Source organism: Podarcis liolepis, assembly GCF_965112155.1.
Source record: "Podarcis liolepis genome assembly, chromosome: Z".
In the NCBI taxonomy this organism is placed as follows: domain Eukaryota; kingdom Metazoa; phylum Chordata; class Lepidosauria; order Squamata; family Lacertidae; genus Podarcis; species Podarcis liolepis.
In genome coordinates, this window is record NC_139570.1 from 38,304,595 (window position 1) to 38,318,845 (window position 14,251).

Here is a 14,251-nt window from a genome sequence, read left to right on the forward strand (position 1 = left end):
CTCTGCATAAAGATTTCCCGGGAAGGAGAGCCCACCCCATCCTGAGGCAGGTAGTCCCACCATTGAACAGCTAATACAACTTGAAGATTCTCCCAGTTGAGCTGTAAGCTGTCTGCTACCTCTGATTGCTGGCTCTAGTCTTTCCTACTAGAACAACCAGAACCAATCTGCTGCAGCTTCTGTGATTGAAGGGGAAGCTCTGGCTCCCAGGGGCCACCTGCAGCCCTCCTTCTGATCCCCTTGAATCTCCTCAGTACACCCACCTCACTGGCTCTACTTCATACATTCACTGAGCTGGGATTTTGTTTGCCAGCCTGGAATGAGGCCTGATGTTTAGATAGATGCCACAAAGCAGCTTTTACAGCATGTGAAAGATTACATAAAATGCAAAAGTGAACACTTTTTATTTATTACATTACAGTTCTATCCCACCTTCCAAAGGAGCCCAGTACAGCAGACAACAAGGCAATAAACTGACACATAAAAATTTAGAACACCTAAAAACATTTTTTTTTATTAGCCACCTCTCCTCAAGATATCAACAGGAATGTTTCAGTACCTCCTGGAATGCTGATGATCAGGGAGGCAGGCAAACCTCACACTGGGGATAGAGCAATTTTGGGGAGCCCCTTTCCCAAACTTAAGGAATCCGTAAGAACTGGCCTGACACACCCCTGTAGTCACAACCTACATTTAAAGCACTCTGATGCAGCAATAGTTATTTCTGGGAACTGTAGGAGACCCATTGTTCTGTTCACAGTTCAACAGTGGGCAGAGTTCCCTGTGAAAAAGGGGTTTGTTGCAAAACAGCCAGGCAATTGCAGCTCTTTCAGGGATCTCCTAACTGCTTTCTGTGGGAATGGGTACCATAGTTTAAGGATGTGCTGTGTAAAGTAGTACTTTATTTTGTATGTCTTGAATCTGTTGACATTTGGCTTTATTGGGTGCCTATGACTTCTAGTATTATGAGACATTACTTGCCTTTTCCCTACATGAAAAACTTGCAAATGCTCCAACTTTTAATGGCAGTTTCCAGTTCTTGCCTTCAGCTGTTCATTAGGGCTTGCAAACCCTGGTACCATACATATACCTAGACAGATGGTCAGATAGCTATAAGTCAAGAGATCATGGCAGGGATGAAACGGCCTCTCCTATCAAATGCTGCCATAGGCTACACTCAACCTGGGCTTATCACATCACCAAAACACCAACCCTGGGCAGGAGTTGCTTGATTACAAAGCCAGTTCCCTCTCCTGCTGCTTAGAATCTGGACCCAGATCACCTTTTCTTGTTCGCTATGCTGTATCTTGGAATTGGGGCCAGCCCAAGACATTTTGGCATCTGAAGCGAACCACAAAATAAGAAGTGGAATAAAGATCTACCTTTGGAACAAGTGGGGGAGTCAAAGCAACCTTACCCAACTGTTGAAGTGGGACTCAAAGGCCATCATGGGCAGGAAAGGGACACTTTCTGAATCACGTTGGCTGGGTGCAGAGCGCAGGATACCCCAGAGAGCAGGAAGGAGTGAGCCACAGCTGTTGCTCTCACCACAGCAGCAGCAGCAGCAGCAGTGGGAGATGCATTCCTTGAAAGTTGAATCTGCTGCCTCTGTGGATCCTGATGCCCTAAGCGGTTGCCTCACTTTGTCTCCTGGGCAAACCAGCACTGCTTGGAGTGTCCAGGATTATGATGCTGCCGATTCACTCTATATTTTCCCTCAATAGCTGTCTGCCTTTGCTTCTTGGTAGATGAAAGCAAAGCACTTTGGAAGCCAGCTGGGCTCTTTACAATATGCCTTGTGTGACCCATGCAGCTAGATCGAAGCTGGGTTTGCTGGCAGCACCTTGGTGCCATTGCAAAGAAAGTCTGCAATCCTAAGCATACTGACAGCACCTAATGCATGGTAAACCAACAGGGCTCGTTTTGAGTAAAACCATTAGAGATGGGGCTGCTGGATAAAACTTATCTAAACCCCCAAGTAAGTCCAAACTACAATCCTGAGAAAGCATTGGATTAAAAAAAAAATGTTGCTGGAAAGCTGCATACAGATGCCTAAATTACTATTTTTATTTTTATTAATTAAATGTATCCCTCTCCTTTTGGCAACTCAGAGCAGCTTAGAGAATGACTTGCATAAAAACCCTATACATAAGTTAAAACCAGGGGGGAAAGAAAAATACAGCACATTAAACCATCAAGCCATTGATAGTTAAAAGCCGAAGGCCTGGTTAAAAAGGAACGTTTTTGCCTGGCACCTGAAGAGATGTAAATATGGTACCATGCAGGCATCTCTGGGGAGAATTGTCTCTGTGTACTAAGACCCACAAAGTGCCTCTTCCTCTTGGCAGAGAACATGTCTTCCCCAGGCTGCCTTCCCAGCCTCCCTACTTGAAGAAGACCAGCGCAAAGAAGACTGAGACAATGAGGAGAATGATGGTCACGGCGAAGCAAAGCCTCAAGTTCTCTACAGACGCAGGAGCCTCAGAGTCTCGGGAGGAGGCTCTGTGGGGAAGCTCCACCAAGACAGGGTTCTGCACTTCTTGCACATGGAACCAACTCCGGAAGCCCGGTCCTGAATGGAAACCCGTTGCTGGATACACCGGCACAATGCCACTGACAGTGAAGATAGGAGAGCCGGTCCGGTAGTTTAACTCCATGTCCAGAGTCAGGACTGAGTCACTGAGAGGCAGGTCCAAGGCACCCGGGGAGTCTTTGCTGTCTCCCAGTTCCTCTCTGTCCTCCAACTTCCACTCTCTCTGGGGAGCTATCTCACGCAGAAGGGCCTCATCGTTCCTCAAGGCCTGGAGCCCCGCTTCCGGCACAAGGGTCACCATGCGGCAAAATGGGCAGACCACGAAGGAGAAGGCCGTGTTCTGGCAAACCAGTTTCCTCAGGCAGGCTAGGCAGAGCGAGTGGCAGCACCACAGCAACTTTGGCACTTGCCCACTCGAAGCCTCCTTGTAGGCCTCGTAGCAAATCCCACATTCTACCATACGCGCTTCTGGCCGCAAATCAATGGCAGGAAGCAAAAGCGCCATCTCCTCTCTTTTCTACTGCCTTTGAGATGGTTTCTTTGCCAGCTCCCCTGCTTTAGGATTCTGACTGAGAACCCCAAGACCACAAAGCCAGAGACCCCTGAGACTCAGGAGCGCTCTGCCTGTCTATCAGCTCAAATAGTTCAGAATCCAGGGAGAGACTCCTTCCAGGTGGCTTTCAAAAACTTCTGACCCAGCTAAATACCAAGGGCAGTGCCCCAGTGTGCTAATTGAGGGCTGCTGGCTGGCAGTTAAGGGCGGGATCTTTGTATTCCAAAGCGACACCAAGGCTGAACTTTAATCCTTAATTGATGACTTGTTAACAGAAACCGGCTTGTTTTGTTTGTGAAGGGATCTCTCTCCATGGAGCTGGGGTGGGGTCAGTGCTGGGAACTGGCTGTGAGGCATGCCAGCCTAGGAATATCATTCATTGCTGTTGTAAACAAAAATTGCCCTTTTCCCTTATGGGGTAATCCAAGAGCCCATATAGAGTCCTTACATAGGTTCCCTATTGGTAGGAGAAAATAACAGAGGCCAACCAGAGAATACTGAGAAGCAAAGCAGCTAGTAAGCTTGATCTTTATTGATCTGTTGCAACAGGGTCCTTGCTCACTACACGCAGGAAGGAAGAGGAACCCAGAACAATGGTGCGCAAGGGCTTATAAAGACTTTTGAAATTTCTACCCTGTAGATCCAGACCACCCCCCAAAACATCATACATACATCACAGAAGGGGTGTAACCTAAGATCACCCCTCAGATACATCATATCTACATCACAAAAAGGTGGTCTAAAACAGAAAATTTGAATGTTGTTTTTCTCCTGTCCTTGTTTATCTCCTGTCTGGCAGGTTACTTGACTGAATTTCCTGGGGAGCCTGGCCATTCTTTTGTAGTGATAAATACTTAGTTCCTAGGCCATGCCACAGGCTCACATCCTATTCATATCTTAAATGTGCCCTTAAGACAGGATTTGTGAGGAAAGAGACAATAGGGAGGTTTCCCACTTTGACCTTGTAAAGAAAACATTTACTCAGTTTAGGAATCAAAATGGTTCCAGGTGGTCTTCCTGTGCTGATCTATTTTTTTTTTTATAAAATTTTTATTGATTTTACAAATTTTTAAAGACAAACAAACAACTAAAAAGACATACAAACACGTATAGTTTCATAGCATTTTTTCATAAACCTTTTCCAGGACTCCCCCATACCCCCCCTTCCTGCATCCCAATGTCCACAATTTTTAAGCAACTTCTAAATGTTCCTTTCCAACCTCTGTCATCTTAATCTTTTCTGTAATCTAATCTTATGTCACTGTATCCCTTTTTTTCCTAAAAACCTCGACATTCTAACATTCATCAAGTTTATAATAGTCCTTAAGATAACTTTTGAATTTTCTCCATTCTTCTTCCGCCGTCTCTTTTCCCTGATCACGGATTCTGCCTGTCATCTCGGCCAGTGTCATATAGTCCATCACTTTCATCTGCCATTCTTCCAGAGTGGGTAGATCTTGTGTCTTCCAATACTTTGCGATGAGTATTCTTGCTGCTGTTGTAGCATACATAAAAAAAGTTCTGTCCTTCTTTGACACCAATTGGCCGACAATGCCCAGGAGAAAGGCCTCTCTTCCTGTGCTGATCTATGTACGTGCTTGGTTGGTACACTTATGAACATTACCATATATCTAAGACCATAAAATTCCTATCACATTGCTTCACAGATTAAAAAAAAAAGAGCATGCTACTTCCTTCAACCACATGCCCTCCAACATTTCTCCGATGAAAATAGGGACTTCTCATTTCATAATGATAATTTTACTATTTATACCCCACACATCTTACTGGGTTGCCCCAGCCACTCTGAACAGCTTCCAACATATATAAAAGCATCATAAAACATTAAACAAACTTCCCTATACAGGATTGCCTTCAGATGGCTCAGGGGTCGGATAACTCCATCCCCTCCAACATTTCTCCAATGAAAATAGGGGCGTCCTAAGGAAAAGTGGGACATTCCAAGATCAAATCAGAAACCAGGATGGCTTCTCTAACTTAGGAACGTTCTGTGGGATGTGAAACACATAGCTTTCAAGTGATAATAATAATAATAATGATTTTTATTTATACCCCGCCCTCCCCAGCCAAGGCCGGGCTCAGAACAGCTTACAAGCAATAATAAAAACAAGTTGAATGATTACAACTTAAAAATAAAATTAAAATACAACATTAAAATATTGAAACATTAAAATATTAAAATGTAGCCTCATCGCACTAGGAGAAGGAAAAGAAAAAAGAAAGAGAGGGAGGGAGGGAATCAAATTGGCTCCAAGCCAAAGGCCAGGTGGAACAACTGTCTTACAGGCCCTGCGGAAAGAAATCAGATCCTGCAGGGCCCTGGTCTCATGAGGCCGGAGCCAGAGTTGAAAAGGCTCTGGCTCTGGTTGAAGCTAATCAAACTTCCTTAGGGCCTGGGACCACTAGGGTGTTGCTGTTTATGGACCTTGAGACTCTCCGTGTGGCATAAAGGGAAATCCTATTCGGAATAATAGGATTTCCCTTTAAAAAATGGAAAAGTTGACAGCTATGGGGATGACACCTGGGGCAAGCCACACCCACTGCACCCCCCTTCCTCTGTCAGTGATGGTGCCCACCTGAGACATACCAGAACTGAATTCCAGCAAGTTCCAGCTGAAAAAAGCCCTGCTTCCAACATTATAATTATTGTACAAAAGAGCTTCGCAGCTTCTATCTCTCTCTTTCACACACCCCACCTGTCACACACTCCAAACTTACATAACAGCAAAGGCTATTCACCAGGGTTGTCAGTTCAGACCCTTCCATTTCAGGTGTAACAGGGAGTCCTTGGAGCACCCCACAATCACCTAACCTTGATTCCCATAGGTTCAGGTTGAACGTCACAAGCAAGAGACTTTAGCCAGGTGATAGAAACAAAACAGCAGCCAGTAGGCCTGATCTTTCTTGTTGCAACAAGACTTCCCACTGCCACAAAGACAAAGCAGCCAGAATCCCCCATCAATAGTTACATCCGTATTTTAAAGTTTCCCATAAAACATCTCAGGATGCATCATCAAGACATCATAGATCTGTCACAGAAAAGGTGTGGTCTCAGGTAGAACCTGAGATCCAGGCATACCCCTGTCACGCAAATATACTCTTTCACACTTACTCCCATTCCAGTACCAAGGAAAGTATTTACAGCTCCTTGGTCCCTGAGTCAAATCAAATACACCCCTCTGTCTTGTCCGGCTTCATCCCACTATAGGATGGATAGGCATTGTGACTGAGGTGGTTGGATATCACTGGCCATGACTCCTTGGGAAGGCCCTGCAGATGTGTCTGTACATCTCGGGGATTATGGTGGGCTCACTCACCCCTCCCCTTATACCTCACTTCCCTGGATCCTAAATGCCATTGGAACTGAGAAGACTGATACAATGAGTGATTTGCGATGAATTTCTAAAGTTTTCCCATTGAGCCAGTGCATAAATACATTTATCAGTGAATCGCTACATTTGGTATTGCCACTTTTCCTGTTTTCCTTTGTTGGAGACCTGGGGCCCAGCGGGGAGTCACAGGCGCCTGAGCTGAGCTTCCCTTGCAGATGCAATGCCTTTGCAGATATGTTGCTGTTGTTTTCTCTTGACACTAGAGGATTTGGTTTGACAGGTGAAAAGGCAGAGAAATACCTCTTGTGTGGTATGTGTGTGAGTGAATTGTTTGCTGGTGTGCAGTGGAGACTCTTTATCTTTGTCTCATGGTGTGGAGTCGCAAGGCTTGTGAAGGGTGGGAGGTATCTCACCCCCCTTCCCATTTCCCACTAACACAGGGCCCAAACCTGAGATGCAAAGGCAGTCACTGGTGATGTCACGAGGTGTGCCCTGGAGATGGAGGTCAATTGAGAGAGGAGAGCAGAGGAAGGCAGGTGGGGACAGGCTGAGAGCAGTCTGAGGTTGGTGGGGCAGTGTGCCATTTGGCCTCATGAACCTGTTTCAACTGCTGGAAAGTTAAATCACATCGATTGGGCACAAGCAACGAGGAGCATTCCAGGCAAAAAAAGACACACCCCTTAAGTAAGCATTATTCTTTTGTGGCTGACAGGAGGACCTTTCCCAGCTGCAACTGTTGTACTCAGTGGCTTGGCTGGAGGACAACTTTAGCATCTTTGTGTAAACAGCAGTGAGGACCTGAGGCAAAGGGCAGTTGGTGGTGCTTGGCACCTGAGTAAAGAGGACAGTCCAGCTTCCCAACCAAGCATGAAAAACTGGGAGAATGTGGTCAAGCAACTTTGAGGCAGCTTCCCAACCCCCTCTTTCCTGCTCCCAAAAGCTGGGAGTCAAGATTTTAAATGAAATTGACAAGACACTGGCTTTTTCTGCCATCTATTAATTCCAACTCTGGGGAGTCCAACTCTCCCTCCCACCCCACCCCCACACTTTTTCAATGTCATGTTGGAGGAATATGTTGACGACTGACGACTGATATTTTGGGAAATGGTTTGCCAATTTTCCCTCTATACAATTGGACAACTCTCCATCTATAATACCAAACTTGGCATGAGGGTTCCCAGGGTGGGGCAGCAGACCTTATTGCTGTTTGTATGTTGGGTGCCATTTTGAATCAAGATGGCAGACTTAAATTTCAGTTTGGCATGACTTTGCCCGTTTTGTGGCACATGGTAAACCACAAGTAGATATATGATCGCTAGATTCAGCTCAGGAGTGCTCAAGGTGTGTGTAGGGGGGTCTTCATTGATGTTTGGATTTTGGGTGCCATTGTGAATCCTGGACAGTACCTGTGTGTGTGTTATTAGTGTGGGGGGTGTTAGAGGAGAGGTAGTACCTTTGGTGGAGGACACACCATGCTCCTTCGGTGGTAGTTTGTTCTCAGTGAGCCAGCCAGCAAGAAATCATACGGAATAACTGAGGTTAACTCTTTATTAGAAGAAAAAAGGCCTGCTCGGGATACCAGGCCTAATGAGCACAGCAACTCTTCTCAATAGGTCATGCCCCTGAGGCTGCCTAAATTTCCTCCTTCCCTGGATTCTTTTAAAGCAATCTGAGACTTTGCTGACATGCCTGTGTCTGCTCCTCCCTCTTCATATCTCTTCTGGTTCTGGTAGACCAAGAAGGTGGGAAGGGGAGCTAGTTCCTCAGCTCTGAAATAAATAATTCTTTTCCCCTTTTTACAATATGAAACTATTTATTCATTTAAGGTTCAGCCTCACTATCAATCTCATGGATTATCCCATAAAATGCTGCAGCTCTGAGCCAAGGGTTCCCAAACTGGGGTCATTCAGTTGGCCCATAAAACACAGGTTGAATTCAAATTGAAATGCAATAAAATACAATGCAAGAAACAAAAGGAGCAATATAAATACAACAAAAATGTACAGCACTGTGCATTACAGCTGCTACAGCAGGCAGGAAGACCATCAAGTGGTCCACTGAGACTGTCAGCACTTTTCAAGTGGTCCACAGGGGGAAAGTTTGGGATCCACTTCAAACACACCTCTTTCTGCAGTTGCATCCAATGTAGCACTAGGTAACTAATTCAGCTAGCACAAGGTTTCATGCATGTTCAAGAACTTCTCCCCCTCCCTTTGCACAGTGTGTCCCCTAAATCTGTTCCAGGGGTTCTGCCAACCATTGGATACCTGCCCATCCGTCTACCCTAAGGGAACAGGAAGAGACAATGCAGTTTGAGTTTCATACCCAGTTTTTATTTCTCTGCTGGATACATGTGAGACAATCACATAAAAACAGACCAACACTGGGGGAAACAGAGATTCGTGCAAGACGTGCAATGATGGCAAAGGGGTCGTTGCTCCAGCTAAGCCACTGCCTGAGTCCCTGGCAGAGGCCAATGATCCTTTCTACCAAGGGCAAAGCAAAAGTGGGCCATAGGCCTATATCTGATTTACGTGTACAGTGGCACCTCAGTTTAAGAACAGTCTGGTTTACAAACTCGCAAAACCAGAAATAGTGTCTTGGTTCGCAAACTTTAACTCGGTCTAAGAACTGAATCTGAATGGTGGAAGGGCACCAGTGGTGGGAGGCCTCATAAGGGAAAGAGCGCCTCGGTTTAAGAATGGTTTTGGTTTAAAAACAGACTTCCGGAACGGATTAAGTTCGTAAACCGAGGTACCACTGTAATGGTGTCTTCTTCCCCCAGGGCACCTCTGCAAATTTTGGCTCTGTGAGTGGGTGGAGGGTGAAGGAAAGCCTCTCTGCACCCACCGAAAAGGGCAACAGTGTGCAAAGTTCTTTGGGAGAAAGTGAAGGTCCCAGCATAGGCACCCTGAACTTGTGAGTAGAGGGATTCGAACTCAGGCCTCAGGGTGGTTTCCTACAGGGAAGGGAAGGCGATTTTGAAGCACCGACCCATTGACTGGTAAATAACATTATAATAATTTATTATTAATTTGCAACCCACCAAACATTTCCCTATAAGGTCTGTCTTCAGAAGCAAAGCCAATTGGTTTTGTCTTGAGGTGGGAGGAATATAGGAAGAAGAGGTATGGCTCACCTGACATGGAGCTGTGGAACCTTTGGCCCTCTAGAGTGCATTGCACTACAATTCCCATCATCCCTTGCTGTTGGCCATGCCATGCTGGCTAAGGCTGATGGGGGTAGGAGTCCAGCAACAGCTTAAGGGACCACAGGCTCCTCACACCCCATGGCCTACCACTTGCAATCCCACAGAACTAGACCGCAAGGCATAAGACTGAGAAACCCTCCCTAGAGGCCTTGCTGTGCTCCTCACCCCACAGCAAATGCCCAGGCAGTGACCCATCTCTCCTTCACTGCTCTGGGAGGGCCCAGACCCCCAACTAATCTGTGCTGCCCACACCGCACACCAACTGCCACACAGGTCTGTCTGGCCTTGCCCCTGATTTCCCAGCGGGGTTCTTTGGAGATGTGGTGGCAATGGGAGCACAGCAGCATGTGAGAGATGGGTGAAACCAGCACAATCCCATGCTGCAGCCCAGAAACATCAAACTAGGGTTGGGAAACCTGGTGGTGGGGAACTTTTGGCCCTCCATATGCTGCTGAATGAGGTATGGTTGAGGGAGCTGGGTACATTTAGCCTGGAAGAGACTGAGAGGAGATACTATAGCCATCTGCAAACTGCAAAAGCCACATGAGACGTTTGTCTGCTAGACAAACCTAACAAGTGTACATTCTTGCTAGTTAGTATGAGAAGCGGTTAATACCACAGAGGTGTATTACTGAAAGGCAGATACTCAGACCATAGAAATATAATTGGCTGTGTGGTGTTGTTTCCGTTCCTCTCCTGGATAGGAAGCATATAGTACTTCATGTAGCTCTCGCCCTCCCTTTGACTAGTGATGGATGCAGACATGCTTCTGCTAGCTCGAGTTTTAGGCACATGCATGAAGCTGGTTATACTGTAAATATACCGTATTTTGCCTGCATGGTTTTTACTGCTACTGTTGCTGTGAACCTATGCATGATTATAAAGTAAGTAAATCTTACTTTACAAGTTGCTGCCTGATTTTTTGTTTAAGTGGGGTAAGAAGGGGGAATCCAGCTTACTTTGTTAGCTGGACTTGCTCAAAACAAAGTTCTATAGACTAATTCCTATGCTTTATTTTGTTTCAGCCCACAAACATGGGTGTGTGGAGGGATAAATTGCAATTAATATATCCTCTGCTACCGATTAAAACCCAGCCCCCACAAATACTAGTAGCTTCAAGAAAAGAGACTGACATCAGGAGGAACTTTCTGACATTTAAGAGCTGTTCAACAGTGGAATGGTCTCCCTCAGTACGCTGTGGACTCACCCTTCACTGGAGGTTTTAAAGCAGAGGTTAGATGCCCATCTGTCGTGTATGATCTAGTCGAGATCTTTGCATTGCCGGGGTTTGGATTAGGTGACCCTCTGGGTCCCTTCCAACTCTACAATTCTGTGGTTCTGTTATATATTTGCACCCTGCTGTTTCTCCTGACAGGGACTCAAGGCACCTTATCCCTTATCTGGAAGGGGAACAAATCACCCTGAGCAAGGAATTGTGGGTAGGTGGGTGGAGACGGATTACTGAGGCACAGCCTCCATGACCAGGCATAGGCAAGGCCTCCCTTACATAAGGTTTCTGCCAATCTCTCCCCTCTTGGTTTTCCTTGTAAGTTTTCCTTGTAAGCGTGAGGGAACTTTACACTCTCCAGACATTGCTAAACTACAGCTCCACTCAGGCCCAGCAAGCATGGCCAAAGGCCAAGGATGATGACAGGAGTTGTAATTCAGTCTCATTTGGAGTGGCAAAGAATCTCCACACCTGCACTGGGACTAAGGCTTCCTGGAAGGCAAAACAACACTTCATTCTTCTGGTGCATTTTACCTTTTAGTTATAAAATATTTGCGGATCCTTTTGGAGAAAACTGATAGAATAAAGCACTGTACTGCTGTTCATGTTAGCTGACTTTGCTAAAAAGGACAGACCTCACCTCTTGGCTGTCATGTAGTTCAGATGTACGGAGCCTTTGGCCCTCCTGTTGTGGCTGAACTACAACTCCCATAATCCTTGGGTGCTGGCCACGCTTGCTGAGGAAGTTGGGAGTCGTGGTTCAGCAATGCCAGAAGAAGCCAAAAGGTTTCCTCACTCACCTGGCTCCAAGAGAACACAGGATGATGAATGTGAGTGAGCGGTCAGGCAGTGAAAAAGGCTCAGGGGCCTGTTTCTTGGAAGTTGCAAATACGAGTGTCCACTTTCTCCTGCCAGGAAACCTGCCAAGCAAAACCGGGTGGAGGCTGGTTTCTTCTGGAGGAGATGTTGCCTTGGCAGACTATCAAGGTCAATTACTGACCAATGAACCGAGAGGGATGATGAACCAAACACACACATACTCCACTAGCGAAAAACATGTAGTGGGTGGGACAAGACCTCCACCCAACCAGGGCTCTTGCTTGACTTACCCACCCACCCTTTGTGGGGTCCTTAATGCAGTCATCCCAGCTAGAGGGCACCAGGTTGGGGGTGGCAGCTTTAAAACGCTGGCCTGGAAAGAGTTCAAAGTGGTCTAGATTGGGAGCTGGATGCTGGATGGCTGGGAATCACCAACCACTCTCTCCCAGGGTGACAGATGGGACAGCTTCCAGGCACTTTTGCTCCACTGGGTGCTGCTACAGCTCAGCCAGTAGTGGCCTAAGACCCAGCCACAGAAATACATACATATATATATGAACTCTCTTCTCCTGTACTGAAGCTCCTAGAACCCACTCTGCCCATAGGTTGGGACTGGCATCTTTAAATAACCCCTGCCAGGCTGCCAGAGAAGATGTGGCCTTTGCCTGTTCCCCAAAACGTGAGAGTAGCTTTTCAGGAACTGCAAGCACCGTTCTGCCCTCAGCCCGGAGATGTGCCTCCATCTTGGCCTTAGAGCAGTTACAAGCCAACAGCTGAGAGTTGGGGAGGGGGAGAATTGCAGCCATGCTCTGTGAGCAGAGGATGGTGATGGTTACGCAGACAAAGAGCAAGGAGGTAGTGCATATCCCGGACTGGCCTACACAGCACACCAAAAGAACCATTGACCCCACCCCACCCCTGGCAACCCAGTGCGCAAGGTTGAGGGGGAAGAAGCGGGCACATGATGGGAGTGACGCTGTCCCCATGTGGGGCTATCCGCTGTGGAAAAGACGGATGCGCTGGACGATATCCTTGCGGCACAGCGGGCAGGTGCTCAGGGCCTCAGAGCAGGCCTGGCAGCAGCAGACATGGCCACAAGTCAGGAATACCACCTGGGCCTGGGGGGAAAAGAAGAGGAAGAGGCAAATGCCAGGACCACAGCTCTTACCAACAGCAGGGCCTCCTCACCACCTCCCCCTTGCACACATGTCATCAGAGATCAGAGTTTTATTCCAAAGCATTCTGATCCTGCGCTTCATCCTCATCCCCATACCTCCACAACAAAGCCTGCCAGAGCATCTGACAAACAAAACAGTTTCTTCTCTCAGGTTTGACATCTAAGACATGACACACAAGGAAAAAAGGATGGGAAGGAGGAGGAAAAAAGCAAGTTCAGGCACAAGATAAGAACATCATCAGAGGATCCCTGTTGGATCAGGCCTTGAGAAACATCACAGATTAGGACTGATGGGTCTTAGGAAGGCCTTCTATAGCCGTGGCATAGAGATGGAGTAGCATTCCATTGCATCACGCTAATTCCCTGATGCCTCTGAGGATCACTGACTCTGTCTGACATGCAGGTTAAGCTTTCAAAACTCCTGGGTGGAGGTCAACCTACCTCTCGCTCCATGCAGACCACACACTCACAGCGGTGCTCTTCTGGTGGTGGGGCAGAAGGAGCCATGGCGGTGGGGGGCTCTCTGCTGGTCCCCGGAGCAGCAAGCTCTGCCTCTTCTGTAGGCTTCAGCAACTCTGCAAGTAATTGGAATGAGCTGGGCACTGAGAACAAGCAATTTTATGCAGAGTGGATGCTTTGCTGATGAGCTGGGCTGAAAGGCAGTGGAAGAATGCCAACCCCCCCCCCAACAAGCTCATGAGAAGTGGCGAGGGGAATGGAGCTTGTGCCAAACCTCAATCCCTGCTCCAACTATACAAGGCAGCTTATGTCCTTAGGAGAGAGGATCCAGCAAGTTACCTGGGATGGTTTCAGCCACGGCGTGGATCTCTCGGGCCTTCCGGATGATGGAGTGCTGCAGGCCTGTCTCTGTGATCCCCATCTGGAAGAGGACATAAGCAAATGGCAGAGTGCAGAAAGGAGCCTTCTGAACAGCATGGTTCTCTCCCAGGTTTACTTTTATCCATTTCACTGTGTGTGGAACTTCTATATCAGTACAAATTACGGTCCAGTCCGGTGAAAAGTGGCAGGTGCCCATCGAGACTGGCAGGGAGCCCAAACGGTAGGCGGAGCCAGCTCATGCCCGCCAGAGCCAGAGCCAATCGCAGGCAGAATCAACTCATTTGAAGGTTGTCCCCATCCTCCTCCCTGCAAGGAGCAACCCTGAGACTTAAGAGCAGGGTGGTGAGAGGTTGTGTCACCTCCACCCCCTGGACTGGTTGTGAGAAGGTATGCAGGTGGGGGTTGGCTGAGTGAGGGCAGATTGAAGCTGGGGGGGAGAGAGCACTCCACATGCCCAGGCTCCAATGGTGCAGCCCAGAAGAAAGTTCTGAGGGCTGAACAGAGAGGCCCTAAAGGAAGCACCCAGCCCCTGGACCT

At 47.4% G+C, this 14,251-nt stretch overlaps 1 protein-coding gene across 5 annotated transcripts in view; it reads right to left on the bottom strand.

The window, feature by feature from the left end:
• Positions 1-8,750: 8,750 nt before the first annotated feature.
• LRSAM1 (leucine rich repeat and sterile alpha motif containing 1) overlaps positions 8,751-14,251 on the bottom strand; it is a 29,705-nt gene continuing 24,204 nt past the window's right edge. For all 5 annotated transcript variants that reach the window (XM_083485549.1, XM_083485547.1, XM_083485548.1 and 2 more), the window contains 3 exons: positions 13,673-13,754; positions 13,316-13,449; positions 8,751-12,815 (listed from right to left, as the gene is read on the bottom strand). In XM_083485549.1, the coding sequence (XP_083341675.1) occupies positions 12,690-12,815; positions 13,316-13,449; positions 13,673-13,754 (342 nt within the window). In that variant the 3' untranslated portion in view covers positions 8,751-12,689. The remainder of the gene's footprint in view (positions 12,816-13,315; positions 13,450-13,672; positions 13,755-14,251) is intronic.